General features: G+C 36.6%; 2 protein-coding genes and 1 long non-coding RNA gene across 8 annotated transcripts; all 3 read left to right on the top strand.

The window, feature by feature from the left end:
• Positions 1 to 473: 473 nt before the first annotated feature.
• On the top strand, positions 474 to 3,162 carry LOC126725543 (uncharacterized). The gene is made up of 4 exons (XR_007655491.1): positions 474 to 765; positions 869 to 1,009; positions 1,157 to 1,412; positions 2,834 to 3,162. It is a non-coding gene; the product is annotated as an uncharacterized LOC126725543 (long non-coding RNA).
• A 306-nt stretch (positions 3,163 to 3,468) lies between these two features.
• LOC126725542 (uncharacterized) lies at positions 3,469 to 15,615 on the top strand. Of its 6 annotated transcripts, none has more exons than XM_050430319.1 (9): positions 3,469 to 3,891; positions 4,655 to 4,756; positions 4,994 to 5,107; positions 5,380 to 5,443; positions 5,537 to 5,697; positions 10,899 to 13,622; positions 13,722 to 14,682; positions 14,765 to 15,067; positions 15,148 to 15,615. In XM_050430319.1, the coding sequence occupies exons 1-6, from the start codon at positions 3,859 to 3,861 to the stop codon at positions 11,715 to 11,717; spliced, it is 1,293 nt and encodes a 430-aa protein (XP_050286276.1). In that variant the 5' UTR covers positions 3,469 to 3,858; the 3' UTR covers positions 11,718 to 13,622; positions 13,722 to 14,682; positions 14,765 to 15,067; positions 15,148 to 15,615. The 6 variants fall into 6 exon arrangements, with proteins under 6 accessions (XP_050286276.1, XP_050286275.1, XP_050286279.1 ...); XM_050430318.1 differs by having other exon boundaries at positions 10,899 to 13,629; XM_050430322.1 differs by lacking the exon at positions 4,655 to 4,756 and adding an exon at positions 4,227 to 4,301 and having other exon boundaries at positions 10,899 to 13,629.
• LOC126727992 (uncharacterized) lies at positions 12,814 to 15,684 on the top strand. The gene is made up of 7 exons (XM_050433883.1): positions 12,814 to 13,622; positions 13,768 to 14,114; positions 14,201 to 14,628; positions 14,765 to 15,067; positions 15,148 to 15,289; positions 15,481 to 15,563; positions 15,667 to 15,684. Exons 1-7 carry the CDS (start codon positions 12,814 to 12,816, stop codon positions 15,682 to 15,684), a joined length of 2,130 nt encoding a protein of 709 aa, XP_050289840.1.
• Positions 15,685 to 21,175: the final 5,491 nt, after the last annotated feature.

The following is a 21,175-nucleotide window of genomic DNA, read 5'->3' as shown; positions in this document are numbered from 1 at the left end:
ATTAAAATAGTAAATTGGAAAAAGAAAGTTAGTTATTTTTTTTTACTGTCAAAAATACCCCTACTTAAAACTTAAAAATGGGGTTTTAATAGTAAATTGACAAAAATAATAAATTCCTACTTTTACGTTGATTTAAATTCCTACTTCTACTCACTAACTCCCTACAAAATAGGATTACTCTTTTGTTAGTTTTAAAACTCCTCCAGTTTATAAAACTCACCTCACGTATTCTTTTTTTTTTTTTTTTTTTTACTTCATCACGATGTATTTGTTTCTTCTGTCCTCTTTTTTTTCAATTAAAAAAATAAAATTCATTACACCCTTAGTGTTTTTTTTTTTTTTTTTTAATTGGAAAAAGTAGAAATCTCAAATTATAATAAATGCAAATTATTAATCCTTACACAAAAAATAGAAGAGCCTCTGAGCACGCTCATGAGCGCATGCTCAGAGGCTAGTCTATATATATATATAAAACCGAAGCTTTTGAAGCTCCCACAAATTTCCACGTCAGCACAATATTAAAAAAAAAAACATAAATGAAAAAAATAAATAAATAAGCAAAGAAAAACCTTTCCTAAAACCCGATAAAAACCTAAGTATAAAAAAACATAAGCACCAAAAAAGCTCTGCCGTTCCTCTTTGGTCTCTTTTTCTCTACCTTCTCCTTCCCTAAAACCCAACACTAAAAATCAATCCTGCCTAGAAGCCATCCCCATACTGTCAGGTCTGAGTTAGAAAGAAGGCATCACCAACCATATGGCTCCGGTATGCCTCTTTATCTCTCTCTCTCTCTCTCTCTCTCTCTCTCTGTGGGTAGCTCTGTTAATGGTTTTAAAAAGTGAGATTGTTTGGCTTTTTGTATATACAGAGGGATCAGAAAGATGAAGGATTCGCTACCTTCGCAAGTTCTGAATGAGAAGCTGCCACGGTTTTTGCAGAAGTGTGCACAGACCTTTGATTCCGATCGCCGTTACAAAAACGACTTACGGTACCTCCGCGTTTGGTTACGGTTGGTATTTTACTAATCCATTGCTTTTTATTTCGTTTCCTTCTTGATGATTTCGATTCTGGGTCATTGGGTTTCTTAGAAGTTGTTTGGATGCGCTTTAGATTTTTTTGGTTATCCAAATGTTGAGAATTTATTCATTTATTTTAGTGTGTAGATGGGATTTTGAAGATCCGCGATTTTGGGCGATTTTGGGGATGTAAACCACCATAATCAGACCATATCAAACCCACAACCCAAAAGCAAAAAACGATTTTGAAGATCCGTGATTTTGGGGATGTAAACTAATCTGAAATAACAACTCATATGGTGTTCTTTTGGGCGTGTAGTTTGTTAAGATAAAGATTGTCAAAGAAGAAGATGACGAAGAAGAGCAAGAGCAAGCCGTAATCTAATCCAGTCATGGGTAACTTCTTCAAACTCTTCTTCTGCTTCGTCTTCATATTTTATTATAGCTAAGAACGATCATCTATTGCCCTATTAGTATTAACCAATGGATCATATGACTTTTAGTCATGATTTATCCACCACACTTGGTTTACTGTGTCTCCTTAGTGATCAAGGACACAGAAAGATTCTGATGTAACTATAAAGTATCGTGTTCATAAATGCCTCACCCACTAAAGTTGTTGTTATTATAATAAGAACCTTATCCCCCACAGACAACCGGTTGTCGTGGACCTAAATTGAAACACTCGTATACAAGAAATCATTGTGGCAATTTAAATGGTTGTGCCTGTGAGGTGTTTGATGCTAGGTCTTAGTGGGATTCTGCATATGGGGAACAATTGAACCCTTGAGCTAAGGAAGTTTAATTGCTGTTTCTTACAGTTACTATGCTTATTATGTCTATTCCTGTTGATGGCATTGCAATTTGTATCTCATACACATGTGAGACTTGGCTTGATTATGGAAAATCTTATGAGATACCCTTGAGTTATGGAAAATCTTACGGTTACTCTGCTTCTCCTGTTTTGAGATATGGTATCGACCAGGTATTGCAATTTGTATCTCAGTGAGGGTATCTCATACATATTATATCCTGTTGATGGCATTGCAATTTGTATCTCATACACATGTGAGACTTGGCTTGATTATACCCTGTTTGAAAGTAAAAAGAGTCTCTACTTATCTCTCAACATCCTAACCACCATTATATCAATTAAAAACAGGGCAGCCAAGTAGGTGAATTTACAGGACAAGTCTGGAACTTTGGTAGAAGAAAGGATTGTGAAAATGGATTATCTATGTCATTGATTTTTTAAAAAGTTTGTTTAATGATTTATATATGCTTCATAATTGTTCATAAGTCACAGTTAAGAAAATTTTAGCTTCACTACTATGACATATGGGTTTCATAATCGAGCTTATTTTTCTTGAAATCTCATTTGGGTTGCTTTAAATGTTGATTCTTTATGCGTCTGATATAGTGATTTCTTATGCATGTGTCTATGAGGAAAGCTACTTTAAAAATTGAGCTATGGTGGTCTTTATTTCTTATTTAATTATTTTGAAGTTGATTCTCATATTGGTTGTCCTTAACTATCCTAAATTGTATTTGGGTAGAGCTTTGGATTATGGTCCTTTTGCCTATGGTAGGTGTAAAGCAATTTTTTTTTTCCCTTAAGAAAAGAGAGAAGAAGTTGACAGAATTGCCTGTTAATGATACTTTCTGAGATTAAAGAATAGGTTTTGTTTAGTAATGGTGTTTCCACATTTCGTTATTTGTTATATATGAAAATAACACCAATATGTTGTGGTTATCGCACTTTCTCAAATACTATAAATCTTCTTCTATTCTCAAAGCCCCTAACTTGGGTAAAGCAGCTGTTTTCTAGGAACTATTTCAAGGCAAAGCAAAAGGGTTTGACATGGAGAAGGCTTTATTGGCAAAGTCTATTCATGATTTTGAAAAAGCAATATCTATGGTATCTTAGCACAAGAGACGTGGTTGGGAATGTGAGCAAGCAAAGAAGATTTATAAAACTCAATGTTTTATGTTGAATAAATATATGATGTACTATATAATGCAGATTTGTTGTATTATGTTCTTTCTCTACTCTATTTGATGCATAGCAAAAGAATTTGACATTGGTAACTATATTCTATTTATTTATTATGAAAATAAGATTGCGATCATTATTGCAATTTGTTTATTTGTTTATTCATAGTATATATGTAACTATGAAAATAACTTCATTGCCAATGGACCTATGGTAGTGGTATTAATCTTTTCGGCATGTATGTATTTTTATGGAGATGATAATTGCAATATTGTTTTTTTTTTTTTTTTTTGTTAATCCCGTGCATCGCACGGGTTAGCGACTAGTATATATAAAACCGAAGCTTTTGAAGCTCCCACAATTTTCCACGTCACCAGTATTTCTTTTTCTTTTTTAATTTTTTAATTTTATTTATTTAAGTTAATTTTTTTTAAAGAGAATTAGCCCGACTATACTATATCTCCCCGACTCCCTTCCTAATGCAGAAGAACTCCCTCTCTCTTTAAATCTCTAACCTTCCCCCAAATCCTTAACCTCACGCACGAAATCTCTTCCTTTTATAAAGAGACCTAATGCAGAAGCACTCCCTTTCTCACTCTAAATCTCTACCCTCTATGGGCTATGGCATTCCTACTACAATGTTTTCAAATATATTGATTGGACTGGCTCAATATATTCCGAGAATGGTCAGGATTGAGACATAACGCCGAAATCCGATCCAACATAAGCCAAGGAGGAGCAGAATGGGCGATGATTGTTGTGAACCTTTGCCACTGTCCATTGGTGCGAAGAAGGGGTTGGGGCTAAGGCTGTCTCTCTTGAAGCCGAGGAGGAGCCAAAGTGAAAGCGATGATTGCTCTGAACCATTGTCACAGTCCCAAGGTAAGTTTAATTTATTAGCAAATTTGTAATTAAGCATATTCAGATCAGGGTTGGGGTTTTTGTTTCTTTTATCTCTGTTTTGTTTTTTCTTTATATATTAATTAGAAAGAATACAAAAATTAAGCATATTCAAACCAGGGTTGGGTTTTTTGCTTTGTTGTGTAGGCAATAATATACATCTAAATCCATGTAAAAGGTAGAAGATAGCTAAAGTTAAAGAATTGCAGAGTAAAAGATCATTCTCATTGATGTCCACTTTCATTAAGTGTTGTTTCTCTTACACGTACACAAGCTGTTTGATAAAATTCCTAAGTGGTTTTTTGTTGTTATTTTAGAAGTCATAATACATGGAGAGTGGTAAGGAGGAAGATAAGTAGGAAATGCGATGTTGTGTTGTTGATTTAATCAAGGTGAGATGTTTTGTTGGCCTTATTTTCTCAATGTCATATGTTTGATATTGGGATTGGTATTGATGGTGAGATTTTGATACGATTCCCTTTGAGAAGTAATTTTGATTTTTTTAATGATTTATTTCATGGCAGGTTTGTGCATTAAGATTAGAGTTTGTTACCCTTAATAACTTCAAAGGAATCAAAGCTTTTAGAAAGTTTTATTGGCATTGATGGTGAGATAGGTTTATATAGTATAAAACAACATTTAGATAGTTTTGGTAATAGTTGATAGTACTGTACAAATGTTTTTTGTTTTTAGCTGCACTATTGTAACAATGATTTACCATATTGATTATTAATCTGTGGACTAGTGTCACTTTGGAGCTTTAGGGGCCTCCGCTGGGCTGCTATTGCTGTGGACTAGAAGAGTAGTAAAGAAAGTTGATGGGGCTGTGGGAAATTATTCAATTTATGTAAGTTCAGATGTGTGGATGATCAATACAAGTTGGTGTTTCAAGTGCCTATGGTCCCAATTCTAAGCATGATTAGATCATATGAGTTAGACCTTGATGGAAAGGTTTCCATAGTAGCCTTAGTGAATCGTTTGCAGGTTCTGACTATTGAATCTTAGTTTGATATGTATGTCATCAAAACTCAATATTGTACCAACTGAAATGCTTAACTTAATTTCCAAACTCATGTCCTTGTAGGAATCAGCACTTAACCACCTTAAGAGTGTGGGGCTGCTTGCCGATGGTTTTGGTTCAACCCTAGAGATGCATAGAAGGGACCTGATATGGGTGGCCTATCGATTACAAATTGAGGTGGACTGTCGGAGTTCATAGTAACCTTTACAAGCTTTTTCCGATTATATCCATTATTATAATTATTGTTTAGCAAATAGCACACTCATGATTCAAATTAAAGAAGAAAATAAATTACGCAAAACAAAATAAAAAAATAAAAAAGAGTTTGCATGGTTCGACAATTGCTTAAATAAACGGACAGTGACATGAAAAAAAGTTTAACCATAGAAATTAGAAAGATTATAATAGTAGCACAAGCTGTGATTTTGCACTTGCTTGATATTGAACAGGCAGCTGAATCCTTGAATGGGATAAGAATGGAAATGACTAATGCTACCTTTCCTCTTCTGAAAGGTATGTCCCTTATCTTGAGAGCTAATTCTAGGTAGGTAGAATTATTCTCTTCCCTCAGGTTTCTTCACTCATGTCATGAATATGGTTCAATAGGTGTGGTTGCTACCACAGATGTTGTTGAAGCGTGTAAAGATGTCAATATTGCCGTTATGCTTGGTGGATACCCACGGAAGGATTACATTAAGGAAGGATATGTTGTCTACAAAAGAACCCTTAGTGAAATAACAAAAATTATGTGGGACTCTGATAATAAGGTAAGAAAAAAGAGAACCTTGAACAATAGTATTGTGTCCTTAACATTGCTTTATGTACTATAGACCTGCTTTTACAAAATTTAACTATAAAATTATGAGTTGATTGATATTCATTAATTAAATGGAAAAGAATTTGTTTTCCAAATACAACTAAATGACTATAATCTCAAGTATGGATGGGAATTCTTCACCGTCAAGAAAGTTTTTGAATCTTTTGAAGGAATTGACAAAGCAATTCAGCTTGATAAAATGACAGAAGTACGTATTATTTAATATGGCAAAATTATAAATTTGATTTTTAACTTCTATATGTTGTAATACATTTCTCAACCTGTTCTATTGCCAGGCTTAGTTATACTTCAAATGAATGTAACAACAAATTATCAAGTGAACAAGATGGTGATTTTACAAAGTTTCAAAAAGTTTATGTTCAAAGTTATGTACAACTCACACCAACATCTATAATCAAGGAAAACAAAAGGGCATATTTAGTGACTTCTACAAAGCAACAAAGGAAGAAGATACAAAGAACACTTTAAAGTTATCTTTCAATTTATTTGAAATATTGATTGAGTAGTTCTTTAAATTTGTGTTTCATACATTTAATAGATAATTGAGGATGTTAAAGATTTGATTCTTCATTTTAATTTAAACTTAAGTTTGATTTCTATTTTTCATTATGTAATTTAATGTTTCATATCAACAATTAAAGAGGAAGAGAAAAAGAATAGTTTACATTCATATACAATAGCTTTCCCGTGTATCGCACGGGTTAGCGACTAGTTATTATTTTCATTCAATATATATATATATATATATATATATATATATATTTTGTAACAAGGATTGCATCTAGACTCAAGATTAAAATTTGTGAGACAACCTACCGTGTGATTCTTTAAACAAGGCTATTAGAATTTAAAGAACAGTACTAGCTAGTTTCATTTGCAATATAACAACGTAAACCAAACCTAAATTCCTTCATAAATTGTATGGTTTAGCTTTGGGGCATGTATCTGAGCATGAATCCACACAAGCTTCCACTTGTCCTTACTCTACAATATTAAGAAACAAAGCCAAAAAAGAAAGTTAAAACAATATGAAAAAGTGATATGAGAGAGAGAGAGAGAGAGAGAGAGAGAGAGAGAGAGAGAATTATACATGGAAATAATATGGTGCTGATATTGGTACACAAGGACATGGCACAACCAAGCTTACAGAAGTAAACGTTGACTCTATGAGTAAAGTCTATAGGAAAGCTGGACACGGTGCAGTGTCTCAAGCACTTCACGGGGCAGAGGATAGCTGAACTGTCGGGAGTGACAATACAAAGAGAGAAGCACTTACGCTAGCATTTCTTAAGAGAAGCTGTGGAATACTAGCCAGCCACCCCCATCACTAAACAAAGTAGCACAACTAGAGACATCAATTTTTTCTCCATTTTTTCTTTCCCTTACCAAAGTACTCCCAGAAATTCCAAGTTAAATAGAAAAGACTTTGTCCTAGAACTCCTTATAGCTTTATAAATATTAAAGACTCGGCAAGTAGAAACCTAACTAATATTCCCAAAATATTTGATTCTTGAAGGAAAAAAAAATTCCTCCCAGAACAATTTTGGCTGATCTCCAAATTATTGGCAATTCCATGTCCAAAAATAGGTTAAAACATAGTGGGGATTACTGTTTATGAACTTTATTTAGATATAGAGATGAGTTGGTAGAATTTAATCCATCCATTTTAAAAATAGAAAGTAGAGTGTTTAAAAGGGAAACAAATCATTTGTTTCACTTGCTATATATTTGCTTGACTTTCCCTAACAAAAATTTAGGAGTTGTGCTACACGTACTACAAGTTTTACTACATTAAATTTACAAATTGATAGATTCTCAAAAAAAAAAAAAAATTACAAATTGTTATATCATCAATCATAAAAAGACAATTTAAATATACAAATATAAGTTTGTTGAAGGTTACCAATCAAATTCATAGCCATATCAAGTTTTATGCAAATCCCCTAACTAACTCGAGACAGCTAGCATAATAGTGGTAAGTGGTAACTAACTGTAACTAATTGTGTTGACTATGTTATTCTCTGTTGACTGTACTTTTTTAACTGTTGTCCAGCTTGCACACTTCTTTTTCTTATTTTTTTTTATTATGGGAAAGTAGTTTCATTCAAGTGAAATTGGATAACAAGAGCAAGATACAGAGGCAGATAGTTAAATTAGGCACAATCACTCTGTAGAAGATGTTGCATTAGAGCATTAGCATTGGGGGGTGTTTTACAACCCCCAGTTGCTATTTTAGCCACTAAAAGCCCAAAAACATGCTCCAACCTGGTATGCAAAACCTAAAAAAATTATTCATTTCTCTCTCTCTCTCTCTCTCTCTTACTTTTTCTCTGACCCTCTGAAACTTTCCTCTCTTAACTCTCTGCTTGCTTGGTGCTTGTGGGTCTTGTGTGGATTTTCCTTTGATTTTTTTATGGGTTTATGTGCATATGGTGTGGTGGTGGTGGGGTGTTGCTGTGGTGGTGAGGTATAGGGCGTGGGTTTGTGCGGATCGATGTGTTAGAGGTCTAGGTTTGTGGATCGATGTGGTGGAGGGTGTGGGTTTGTGGTGATTGGCATTTGTGGTGGACATTGATGTCTGTGGTGGAGCGAAGAGGCAGTGGGTTGGGGTCAAGGTTTGTGTTCATGGTGTGGTTCATGGTTGTGGTTGAGGTGTGGGCCATGGTGGTTGTGGGTTGAATCGTTTTGGTGGTGATGGGTTGAATCGTTTTGGTATGGTTTTGGTTTGGCAGGTTTTGGTTGATTTTGTGGGTTTGGTGGTTTGTTGTGATGTTTGGTGGTGCTGTGGTGGTGATTCAATGGGTTTGGTATGGGCTTTTTGGCTAGCTCTTGGTGGTTTGCTATGTGAATGGTGATGGGTCTCAGTGTTTTGTTGGGTTTGTAGTGGTTGTTTAGATGTATGAGTTGTGGTTGATGTTGGCGGGTAGTAGTGGGGAAGAGGAAGAGTTGTTGGGTAGAATAGAGAGATGGGAGAGAAGAGAGAGAAATAGATTTTTTTATATTATTTAATGGTGTAGTTTATATTATTTTAATGAGGTGTACATAAAAATAGAAATTATGATGTAGGGTGAGTTGTAAAATTGATTGTAAAATAGATGAAGTAGGCTTTGAGGATGCAAAATAGAAATTTTTTGCATCCCCGGATAACTACATGTATTGTTTCTTGAGAATGAAGATGTAATCATCAACCAAGATGAATACACAAAATCATTATTCTTTAATATATTAAGATGTAATCACTACCAACAAAAACAAAATAATACAAAATAATATTGTTTCTTAAGAGCGTCAGCTGTTGCCAAAAAAAATAAATTTATTTTCACAAATTATACCAAAACTTATTTTTGCTACTCTAATATATCATTGAAACTGTCTCATACAGTAGTGTTTTTGGTATTTGGTGTTTTAAATACTAAATATTTATCATTTAGAACACTTGATGCTAGTACTCTAATATTGGGCTAACTACGATTTTTTATTTTTTATTTTAAAGTTTTGTTTTTGTTAAGTTTTTTAATCTGATAGTTGCTAGTTGGGCTAGACTAATTAAAAGAGAGAATGTCTAAGTTTTTGGAAGAGGGAAGTGTAGTTCTAGAAATTAAAGAAAAAAAAATTAACCAATAAAATTTTTTTTCAGTTTTTTTCTTTGGGCAAGGAGGGCCCAAAATTTTTTTTCCTTTTTTTTTCTTTGGGCTGGGGGCCCAAACCCCCTTGGGTCTGTCCCTGATTATAGCTAAACTACCTCTAGCAAACTAGGCAAGTTCATGAGAAACCTTGTTTTGATCCCTTTTCAAATGACGAATCTTCTAACTTCTAAAGGAGCCAAGAAGATCTCTGATACCTTTGGTAGAGATGACCAAGGCAGAGCATTGATTTCAAAGATGACTTGCGAGATGGGGGGTGGGCTGCTTTCCAACCAGATTCTTTCGGGGGGGCTGCTTTTTTTGGATAAACAAGGCAGTAGCCTCGTTATGGTCTAGCATTAGTCTTCTATCAAAACTCCAGATTTGTCCAGGAGGTTGGCTGATATCCTCAAAGACTTTTGGGTTCCTGTTGTACCAAATAGACCAAGCCGGTCATAAAGAAGACCTCCAAATGTTGGGAGGTTCCTTCAACTAGGATTCTCATAGCAATGTCTGATACATCCATAGAAACAGCTGTTAGATTCACCGTATAGTCTTCCCACATATCCCAGACTTGCCTGGCAAACTCACAAAAGATTAAGGTGTGTGATGGACTCGCTTACAGGATGGGCATAAGTCATCTGCGTTTACTTCCCTTTTGCATAAATTCAGTTTATTATTTTATACAGTACAAGACAAACACACAAGTATTTTGGAAAATAAACGTTTTTTTTTTTGGATAATTACAGTAAACCCACCTGAGGTTTGGCCCGTTTTCACGTTGCCTACCCGTGGTTCAAAACTTATCACTTTGCCCACCTGTACATCAATCCGTTACCCTCCCCCCCCCCCCCCCGGTTACCCACCTCACCCTCAGACGTTAGAAAAACACCCTTTTATGCCAAATTAGAACATTACACGGATCAAACAACGCGAACTCACTCTCTTTTCCTCACGAGCCCTACAAACGCGAAAAATCCATTCTGCATCTGATATTGACATACTGCTGCAAGAGTAAACCTAGACGAGCAACGGGTTGTTCGAGTGACTAAAATCCTGGTAAGAAATCAATCACTCTTTGAGTTTTTACTTTGGGCTTGTGGTTGTTTTATTTTCTTTTGAGTAATCAATCAATGGTGAATGTTACATGTAATGGAATGAGAATATTGGTTGTGTTTATTGATATTTATGAAAAATGTGACTACCTGTTCTTTGGATTTGTGTTTGTTTATGGGCATTTTGTCTGTGGGCACTTTGTCTGTCGTGGTCATTGTGTCTCACAGTGGACCCAAGTTTCTATTGGGTTGAAATTTTTAGTGTTTGCATGTGCTATTTAGTAAAACAGAATCAAAATCAAAAGAAAAGCAGAAAATGTGGTCCCTCTGTGTGCGTTGCATCCCAAAAGCAAAACTGAAACATGCAACTGTTTACTCTTTTGCCTCTTTTGTTGTTTACAATTCTTTAATTGTTAATTGTATACGTGTCAACTTGTAATTTGTTATTGCAGATGGATGTTGAAGTGAAATTGGAGGTACATTATGGGGGTGCTTTTGTGTGGAACCCTAGTTTAGAGTACTTTGGTGGGAAAGTTGAAGTAGTGTATAGGGATGCTGATTTGCTTGGTTATTTTGAAATAAAAGCTATATGTGAGGAATTGGGGATTGATGAATCGTGTAGGGTTCATTATTTAGGTCCTGGGGGCAACTTGGAGCAGGACTTAAGGCTCATAGAAGATGATCAAGATGTAGAACCCTTGTGGAAGCCTAATGAGGGAGGGCCAAGAGACACCATCATACTGTATGTGGAGAGTGGTAATGCTCTACTTGCAGTTGAAGTTCCTGATGGTGCAGGGGTTGGTGTAGGAGCTGGTGCAGGGGCTGCTATAGGGGATGCAGGGGCTGGTGTAGGGGGTGGTGCAGGAGCTGCTACAGGGGGTGATGGTGTGGAGGAGGAGTTTGATTGGTTGAATGAGGGCTTGGAAGGAGAAGACTTTGCTGATGACATTTTTGGTGAGTCTTCTCCACCTCACATAGTGCCACATGAGCCTAACACTATTCCAACCACTAATACACCTCATCCAAACATTGATACACCTCAGCCAAACACAGATGCACCTGGCCCAAGCAATGTTCCTCCTCCAAACATAGATTTAGATGAAGAGTGGGCTGAACCAGCTTTAGAGGATGATATTGCAAGTGTGGATAGTTCTGATGATGAGCAGGGGCCTGGCAATTTGGAGTTCAATGAGAGGACCATTGTTGTCAAAATCGCGATCTGGATCGTAGGATCGCACGATTTCACGATCCTACCTCACCAAAACGATTAGAATCGCACTAGGATCGTAAAAATGGTAGGATCGTATGTAGGATCGTGTAGGATCGTATAGGATCGTAGGATCGTATGGGATTCTACCGATCCTACCAAAAACATAATTTTTTTGTTTTTTTTTGGATAAATTTTTTGTTTTGATGAAGATTTAAGGATTTTTATTTTTTCATGTTGTGATGGTATGACTTTTTATTTTTTATTTTATAAAATTATGTCAACCTAAGCAAATGTTTTCTAGTTTCTAGTTCACTTGTAATCAAAATGAAAGAATGTTTCATCATTTCTAAATGAAGAATTTGACTTGGCTTTGCTGCATTTTAAGCTATAATATTGTTAAATTTGTTTGATCAATATACTAATTTGTGTTCTAATATTACTAAAATATTTTTTTTTATATAATTTTATTAGTTATGCTTGTATTTGTATATAGATTGATTGATTTTTTTGAGTATACTCTTTAATTGTTGCTGAGTGGTATAACTTGAATAGTTGAGTGTGAAATTGTATCTTGATATCTTTTACAACTCTAGTATACAAATATATAATGTCTACATAGATGATGAAATGAATGATGATGATTAGGAATTTAAGACGGTGGTTATAAGAACCTTAGAATGGGAATAATTAAATATTCACCTTATCTTAATATTCATCTTACTTTTGAATTTCATATTGTAATTAGCTAGTTTCCATTTGCTAACTTATTTTGGATTTCAAATTTGGAACTTGGAACTTAAAAATATTTTCCTTATGTTTTGATAAATATTTTGGTATTTGGTTGCTAATTAAATGTTTATTGAACTTTTTAGATACATTAAGTCAAAACTTAAATATATTTGTTTCGTTAGTATAGACTTAGCGATGTATGACATGCAAATTACATCATATGATGCAAATCTAAGTTTTTTTATGGATGAATTTATAATTTACGTAATTATTCAACATACAAAGTCATTATCAATGTGTTTTTTGCTTTAAATCTGAAAATATGTAGGATCTTACGATTCACGATCCGATCCTACGATCTACGATCTTACCTACCTTCAACAATCTTACATAGGATCCCGATTTTGACAACCTTGGAGAGGACTGATATGGAAAATGTTAGGTTGGCAAAAGGGATGAAGTTCCCAAACTCCCAGGTGTTTAGGAAGGCTTTGAGGGAGTATGTGATTCAGAATCACATTGATGTCAAGTGGAAGTTGAATGAGAAGAAGAAGATTTATGTATATTGTAAGAACAATTGTGGATGGAGGTGTTATGCCTCAATGGTGACTGGAGAGTGCACATTTGAGATCAAGACACTTTATCCTGAGTGTACTTGCCCCCTATCATTTAAAAATGGGCAAGTTACATCAGCCTATGTGGCAAAGAGGTATTTGGAGGATTTTGGTAAGAATCCTAATTGGGAGGTCTCAAGTGTTAAGCACCATGTGATGCAGAAGATTTTAGTTGATTTAAGTCTTAGTCAGGTGTATAGATCAAGGAAGGCAGCTAGGGGGCTGATTACTGGGAATGAAGAGGCTCAGTATGGCCTACTTAGAGATTATGCAGAAATGATATTAAGGACAGATGTAGGAAGTAGGGTGATTCTGCAAACAGAGATGGAAAATGAGAATGCAGAGCCCAAGTTTAAAAGGATGTACATTAGGTACAATGCTCAGAAGGTTGGCTTTCTAGGTGGTTGTAGACCCTTTGTTGGGCTGGATGGATGCCACTTGAAGGGTAGGTTTGGTGGGCAATTGTTGTCTGCCACTGCCAAGGATGGAAATGACAATATATTCCCAGTGGCAATGGCTATGGTTGAGCAAGAGAACAAGGATAGCTGGACCTGGTTCTTGGAGCAGTTTGCTGATGACATTGGCAGGCCAGATGAGCTCAATCTGGTATTCATCAGTGACAGGTAAAAGGTATTACCATCTAGGTCATGTTCATGACTTCATTACACGCTTACCTTTTTACATGCTTACTTGCTAACATTGAATGCTTACTTGATTGCAAGGCCTTTTACCTGCAATGGAGACTCTATTCCCAACTGTGGAGCACAGGTATTGTGTGAAGCACATATACAACAACTTCAAGGTTAACCACAAGGGCATGGAGTTGAAAAGTGTACTGTGGAGGTGTGCTGGCACAACATCAGCCAAGGAATTTGAGAGAGGGATGGACCATCTTAAGAGTTTGGATGAAGAAGCTTGGCAGTACCTGACTGATATAGAGCCTGCACAGTGGACCAGATCCCACTTTTCTTCAAGAGCTTTGACAGATTGTATGGTAAACAATCTGAGTGAGAGTTTTAACTCTATGATTGTGAAGGCTAGAGACAAGCCCATCTTATCAATGCTGGAGTGGATCAGAGTTAGGCTTATGAGCACGCTGTATATAAAGAAGGCTGGCATAGAAAAGTATGGTGGCAATTTGTGTCCAAGCATACAAAAAAGTTGGAGCAGTTAAAATTAAAGTGTAAGAGTTTCTGTGCAGTTCCTTCTGGGAGGTTTGTGTATGAGGTTGACAATGAGAGGGAAAGGCATGTGGTGGACTTGGTAAATAGGACATGCAGTTGTAGAGTATGGGATTTGACAGGAATCCCTTGCAAGCATGGAGTTGCAGCCATTTTTGTTAATCGTGAGAAACCAGAAGACTACACCCATCCATGCTACTACAAGGATGCTTATGTGGAGACATACAAGACACCCATACCTCCCATGCCTGGCCAGTCTGAGTGGATTTCAAGTGGCCAACCCAAGCCTGTTGCACCTACTGTCTATAAGCCACCAGGCAGGCCACCCATGAAGAAGAAGAGAGATGCTGATGAGCCGAACCCTTATAAGGTGTCTAGAGGAAACATACCAGTGAGGTGTGGAAGGTGTCAACAGGAAGGGCACAATGCAAGGGGATGCAAGGCCAATGTCACTGGTGAGACAGCATAGGAGAGGAGGCAAAGATTGCAGAAAGGGAAATCTGTAAGTTTTTACAAATTTTTTTTATTCAAATGCAAAATTCCAATAACTGACACTGTAAAAACATGCTCATATTTGGTTGCAGGGAAGTGGAAGGCCTTCTACACATAGACAAGGATCCCAGGCCCCATCTTCATCACAGACCCAATCCTCAGCTCAGCCCCCACCAACACATCAGCCTTACACTATGGCCTCATCCAACCAGGCAGCAGGGTCACAGCCACAAGCTCCATGGTTAGGGCCACCAGCTCCATGGTCACAGAACCCAAGTCAATGGTACTCTTCAAACTTCAGGTACACAGTTAGAGGAGCTCCTTGGTTCTCTTCAAGCCAGCCAACACCACACACCCCTGCAGAAACATGGGACAGTAGACCACTATCATCACAGGTACTGTAGTGTTAGGTTTGATGTTTTATTCATAAAACTGTGATGCTGGTAGCTAACTTGTGAATTCTTGTACTTTGTAGCCTACAAGACCACCTGCTACCAGAGGAGCTGCTTTGAGAGGAATGGGTGATGCAGCTAGAGCTCAGAAATGTAGAACAAGAGGTGGAAAGGCCAGCTGTGGTGGGAGAGGCAGGGGCAGGGGTAGGGGCAGGGGCAGGGGCAGTAAATGAAGACTAAGTCAAGACACTTTTGTTGCTATGTATAATGTATTAGGGTTATGTAGTGTTAGGGTTTTATGTAGTGTTAGGGTTAGGCAGGGCAGACAATGGCAGGGCAGACAATGGCAAGATACTTTTTGATATAGCTGTTCAAACACTTTTTGTATTTTTGTAAGTTTTGTAAACATTGGGCAGCTGCAACTGTTTTGGTTGTTGTACCAAATGCCTTATATTTACTGGTGGTTGATGAAAGACTATTCAATGCCACCTTAAAATATGTATACAATTTCCCAACTTAATGACAGGTGTTCAGAATTATTGTTTTGATTATTGTAGTTTGTCATATGAGTTATTATTATATGAGTTTGTTTATGTGTGCAGGGTGTATGTGTTGAATAGCAGGTGTGTGTGTTGAATTTGTTGTCTTTTCTTGCAAGTTGACAGATTGTCATGCACTTTAAATTCACTTTCAACACAATTGTCTTCACATAATGCACTTTATGCACAAACCAACACAGCTCACAACATCCAACAAAACACCAACACCAACAGCTCACAGCTCTAAGTAGCCAATTCACTTTAAACAAAAATACCAACATCATCTAACATAAATAACACTTTGTCTTAAAAAGACTTATATTATTAAGTGGCTTCAAGCCAATAGCATCTACCACCTTACATAGTTTTCATTCTCAAAAAATTCTTTCATAGTTCAATTACAATGCAATTGAGGACCAGCTTATATTACAACCCATCAGGCAGACTCAGTCTCATCATTCCAACATTTTCACTTGAGCTAAAACTTGAAAACAACATAACCAAAACAAAAAAAAAAACCATGACAGAATTAGTGCAATTCTACACTTTCTCTCTTGCTTTAAAGCTCTCACTGCTATCTCCTTGGCTTGAACAGAGGAAGCTCGAAACTTTCTCTCCCTCTCAATGGCTTTTACTGCCCTGTCTTGAGCAATTTCTGCCATTTGGGTAGCTTCTGCTATTGCCTGGATAGCTTCTCTTTCCCTTTCACATGCAAGTTGCAGCTCACTCTGCAGTAAATCCAGCTTTTGTTGCACCAAATGGGCAGCTTCATTCCCATGCACACAAGTGGGATTATCAATCCATCTAAAGAAAGGGCACTTGGGACCAATCTGTTCATAAATTGAATTGAACACATCACATTCCAATCTCATGTGAATCAGCTAGATTAAGTAAAAAGTATACTTACCTTATATCGGCTACAACCCAGAAACCTTCTCCCAAAATTATCCACTGTCAGACTTGTTCTCAGCACACAAGTCTCATATGTACACAAATGCCCACATGAACCTGAGTAATTTCCACTCGAAGAAGACATCGATTATCAACTTCCTGTGAATCAACGCTATCATCAAAACTTGAAACCCCAGCTCAGAACCATAAAGCAGAAATGTCGTACTTGGTGATGATCTATCTTCAAATATTCAACGACTCAAGACAACCCAAAGTCAGAACCTCACCCTCACACGAAAGCACGATCAGAAAAATCAAAACCCCAGCATTACAGGGATTTTTCGCGTTTGTAGGGCTCGTGAGGAAAAGAGAGTGAGTTCGCGTTGTTTGATCCGTGTAATGTTCTAATTTGGCATAAAAGGGTGTTTTTCTAACGTCTGAGGGTGAGGTGGGTAACGGGGGGGGGGGGGGGTGGTAACGGATTGATGTACAGGTGGGCAAAGTGATAAGTTTTGAACCACGGGTAGGCAACGTGAAAACGGGCCAAACCTCAGGTGGGTTTACTGTAATTATCCCTTTTTTTTTTTTTTTAATTAAGGGATCATTTGGTATGATAGTTTAAGCAACACTTTTCAATTTTTATTGGTAAATTCATTATTCGAATACCATTTCACGAGTATATATGAGTCTCCAAGACAATTTTCCAATTGAAATTTCAAGGAACAGTTCCAGTCATCAACCAACTAAAGAAAACAACATATGCCACTTCCATTAGCTATTACTTTCTGTGTGGTTGCAATCATAAAGAAACATTATTGCTACAGAGGGGGCAAAAGAAAACCCACAAATAATAATAATAAACTGATAGTAAGTCCTTTTTTTTTTTAGAATAAGTGAGTCCAAAATTCTAAATAGCCTTACAATCATCCTAATTAAGTAAAACCCACTTCCTAAAAAAAAAAAAGAAAAGTAAAACCCATTTGATATTTTACTCATTTTAATTTCTTACACTTGGAAAAAAAAATGCCATTGAAAAATTCTAGTATATTCCAAGATCAGAAACGTTCCTTTAATGCAGTGATCAACAACCATGTCTTCATGTGTCAAAAAAAAAAAAGAAAACCATGTCTTCCACAAAAAACAAAATAAAAAACAAACTGAAATAATTGTTTTTCTTTTTCTTTTCTTGCACATTCTTCCGCAACCAAATGAAAAACCCAAAACAAAAGCGAACCTCAAGAATAGAGGAATTATTAGAGTGAATATGAGGCTAGAGCTTCCGAAACATGTCGTGGCTATGGTACACGGCGTCAGGAGTGGTGGGCTAGCCGACGAGAGCCGAGAAAGGCCCACATGAGTAACCCAGACAAGTAAAGCAGTGGAAGCACCACTAAGTGCCGCAGGTCTTGCCGGTGGAAGTGGGAGAGAAAGAGAGAAACTCAAATTTGGGGAAGCAGAAGTGAAAAAAGAAAAGAGAAAAGGGAGAAATAGAGAAGCACGCAGATTGCCAGTGTGTCAAAATTATGAACCTTTGGATTAAATGAACGGCTGATCTCAATCCTTGCTTTACCATGCTTTTTTTTTTCCCTCTACTCCCAAAAAGCAAGAATACTTTCGCACTAATTAACAAAATCAATATATTTAAGGTGTGTTTGGATACCGTTTATTTTGCTGAAATTGAAAAATTATTGCTGAAAGTACTGTAGATAGAGGTAAAAGTTAGTTGAAATAGTACAATAAAGCCCATAAATATTGCCAAAAAGTGCAGTGGGGCCCATGAATAATAGCAAAAATAAGTTGAATAGTGAAATAATTTTAATTTTAATTTTTCATTTCAATCCAAACACACACTTAAAGGAGAAGAGTTTAAATTCAACATTGCCAATAAGAGCAACCACATCAGTGGTTGCAAAAATTTGCAAAATACAAAAAGTGCTCAATTTTGCACATTTTAACCCAAAAAACATCCACATCAGTACTTAAAAAAATGTGCAAATATACACAATTGTTGTGCAAATGAACAGTAACCGTGCATATATGCACGGTTACTGTTCATGTGCAAATGATTTTTTTTATTCTTTTTTTCTCTCTCCTCTATCAAACTACTTCTCTTCCTCTACGTCTACAACAACCAGCAGCTTCCCCAACGTCTACAACAACCCAGCACGGCAAAATAAGAAGAAGGAAGAAGAAAATAATCACCCAACCACCAAACCTAGCACCACCACTAAACACTGCAACCTAGCATAGAAAATTAACCAAAAATCAACGAAAAAGCAATTAGAAAACCCAACTCAAAATCAATCAAAACTCACCAGGAAACCCAACCCAAAGACAGTCCAAACCCACTAGAAAACCCAGCCCAAGCCATACTCAACGGAAAACTCATGTGAAAAGCCTAACGGAGCTGGATCTGCCGCCCGATCTACTACCACTACTGTCACCCAATCTACTGCCGTTGGGTCTTCCACTGTTGTTGCCACCAGATCTTCCTAGATTTGCCGCCGCATGTGAGTGTTGAGGGAGATAGTTCAGATAGTTTGGGATATGGGTTTTCGAGATGGCAAGTTTGACATGAACAAAGATCTAAAGAAATACAATTTGGTGAATCCAATCATGAAGAATACAGTGCCACTTCATCCCTATGGTTGGACTGCTATTAGGTTCAAGGCTAATAACCCAGGTGCTTGGCATTTCCATTGCCATATTTGATAGGCCAAAAACATATTGACCCTTTATGATAAATTAATTGATTAATTAGCCGAGTTTATTAATTAATCAAATTAACATGCAATTGTACGTGGCAACACAAACAAATCACCAATTAACTAAAGTATACAATGGAAAATAAATTGACACGGTGATTTGTTTACGAATGGGGAAAACCTACATGGCAAAAACCCCACCGGGTGATTTTAAGGTCACTACTCCCGAGAATCCACTATTATCAAAGAAAGTGGTTATAAGTAAAGAAATCTCAGTACCTTATACCAACCTATAGTTGAACCCTTACCCCAATACCCAATTGGACCTGTTCTGTAGTAACAATCTCTCCTTTTCAATGCACGGCTCCCAGTACGTGACTAACTAATTGTGTGGATCCCAATATGCGACTTGATCACCAACTAGAGAAGGATGTTGGCTACAAAGTTCTTCTGTTCATCACACGATGAAGATCATGAAGTTGCTTGGTCACAAAACCCTATGGTGTACAAAACACAGCAACTTCTTGAAGAACTAGGGCAAACTAGGTTTTCAGTCACACTCTTGTGAAATTTTCTCTTGTGCAACTTGTGTCACCTTTTACGACCCTTAAAATAATCCTTATATATGTTTAGGGTTGTGAGAAAAGAAAACCTAAACATAAATTCACGGATTGGATGAAAAACAGTCTTGAAAAACTAATTTTCATAAACGTCGATAGATAGCCATCTATCGAGCTAGCTATCGAGCCACAGGCTTCAGCAGCTTTTTAAACCTCGATAGATGCTAGTTGTCGAGCTTTAAAATCCTACACTTTCTCACTTGATTCTTGGACAAATTTGCATGGCTTTAACACTTGAACTTGAAACCTTGTTTCTTGAAGCATTAAACACATCCTAGATCTACCCAATTACAAGTAAAGTGCGTTTTGTCAAAGGATTAGCCAATTACATAAAATGTTGACATATGTTCCTAACATTGAATCACATATGTCCTAACAATATCAAATGGGCTTGGAATTGATATTTGAGAGAGAGACGGTATTAATAAATATGGGTTTGGGATATGAGAGAGGAAGAGAGTTAAGGGAGATGGTTCAGACGGTTTGGGATATGGGTTTGGAATTGATATTTGATAGATAGGTATTAATAAATAATAATAAAAAAAAAGAATAAATAATATTATTTAAGTAGAATAGATTTGTAAAATAGATAAATTGATGTGGGTGTTTTGGAAATGTGATAGTGTAAAATAGAAAAAGTAGGTTTTTAGTGTAAAATAGACGGAAAAATTTGGCCAGATTGATGTGAATGCTCTAACGAATGAAGTGATTATAAGCCTAATCACAAGGATTTAAAAGGCAACAATTCATATGGTCTCTATTAGCCCAATAACAAGGACTTAAAAAGCTAACACTCACATCCCATTAACATAAAATATCTCTCTAATCTCCTCCTCCATCATCGTTGCTTCCACCATCATCTTTTTCTCCATTGTCTTAGACTCTGCCTCCGCCTTCGCCTCCTCCACTACCATTCCCTCCTTTACCTCCTCCGTCGCTGCCTCCTCCACCTCCTTTGCGGCCGCCACGAGGGCATCCATATTGTCTAAGGTACGTCATATCGCTCGACATCCGGAGGATATGGGGTAGCATTTTCAAGACTGACTCAGCAACAATTTCAAGCTTAGTTGAGTTGTTATCAACCTGTGATGCCATTTCGATGTTATCAAGCCCCAACAGAGCATTGTGTATCTCTTCTATAGCCTTTCTGAGGCTTTTCTTTTTGTCCACTAAATGATAAATCCTCCCAATACTTTTCAGTCCCACTTTCGTTGTTCCCTCGCAAACACCAAATTTGGACAGTCTGTTGAATAGTTTGTCCTTATCACCTAACAATACAATACAACCAAATTAGAATTCAAAAAAAAAATAATGAATATAATTTTCAAAAAGAAAAATCATTTATATACATGATTT

This window comes from Quercus robur, chromosome 5, assembly GCF_932294415.1.
Source record: "Quercus robur chromosome 5, dhQueRobu3.1, whole genome shotgun sequence".
NCBI classification, from domain to species: Eukaryota; Viridiplantae; Streptophyta; class Magnoliopsida; order Fagales; family Fagaceae; genus Quercus; species Quercus robur.
The sequence above is the reverse complement of the archived record's forward strand: the minus strand, read 5'-3'. Positions and strand labels throughout refer to the sequence as shown.

Bases quoted from the DNA above. Each gene is read 5' to 3' on its own strand.
- LOC126725542 (XM_050430319.1), top strand. From the start codon at position 3,859: ATGATTGCTCTGAACCATTGTCACAGTCCCAAG. The intron at 5,108-5,379 runs GTGGACTGTCGG...GATATTGAACAG, and splicing joins CCTATCGATTACAAATTGAG to GCAGCTGAATCCTTGAATGG. The intron at 5,698-10,898 runs GTAAGAAAAAAG...TTGTTATTGCAG, and splicing joins TGTGGGACTCTGATAATAAG to ATGGATGTTGAAGTGAAATT.
- LOC126727992 (XM_050433883.1), top strand. From the start codon at position 12,814: ATGGAAAATGTTAGGTTGGCAAAAGGGATGAAGTTCCCAAACTCCCAG. The intron at 14,115-14,200 runs GCATAGAAAAGT...GTTTCTGTGCAG, and splicing joins GCTGTATATAAAGAAGGCTG to TTCCTTCTGGGAGGTTTGTG. The intron at 15,068-15,147 runs GTACTGTAGTGT...TGTACTTTGTAG, and splicing joins GTAGACCACTATCATCACAG to CCTACAAGACCACCTGCTAC.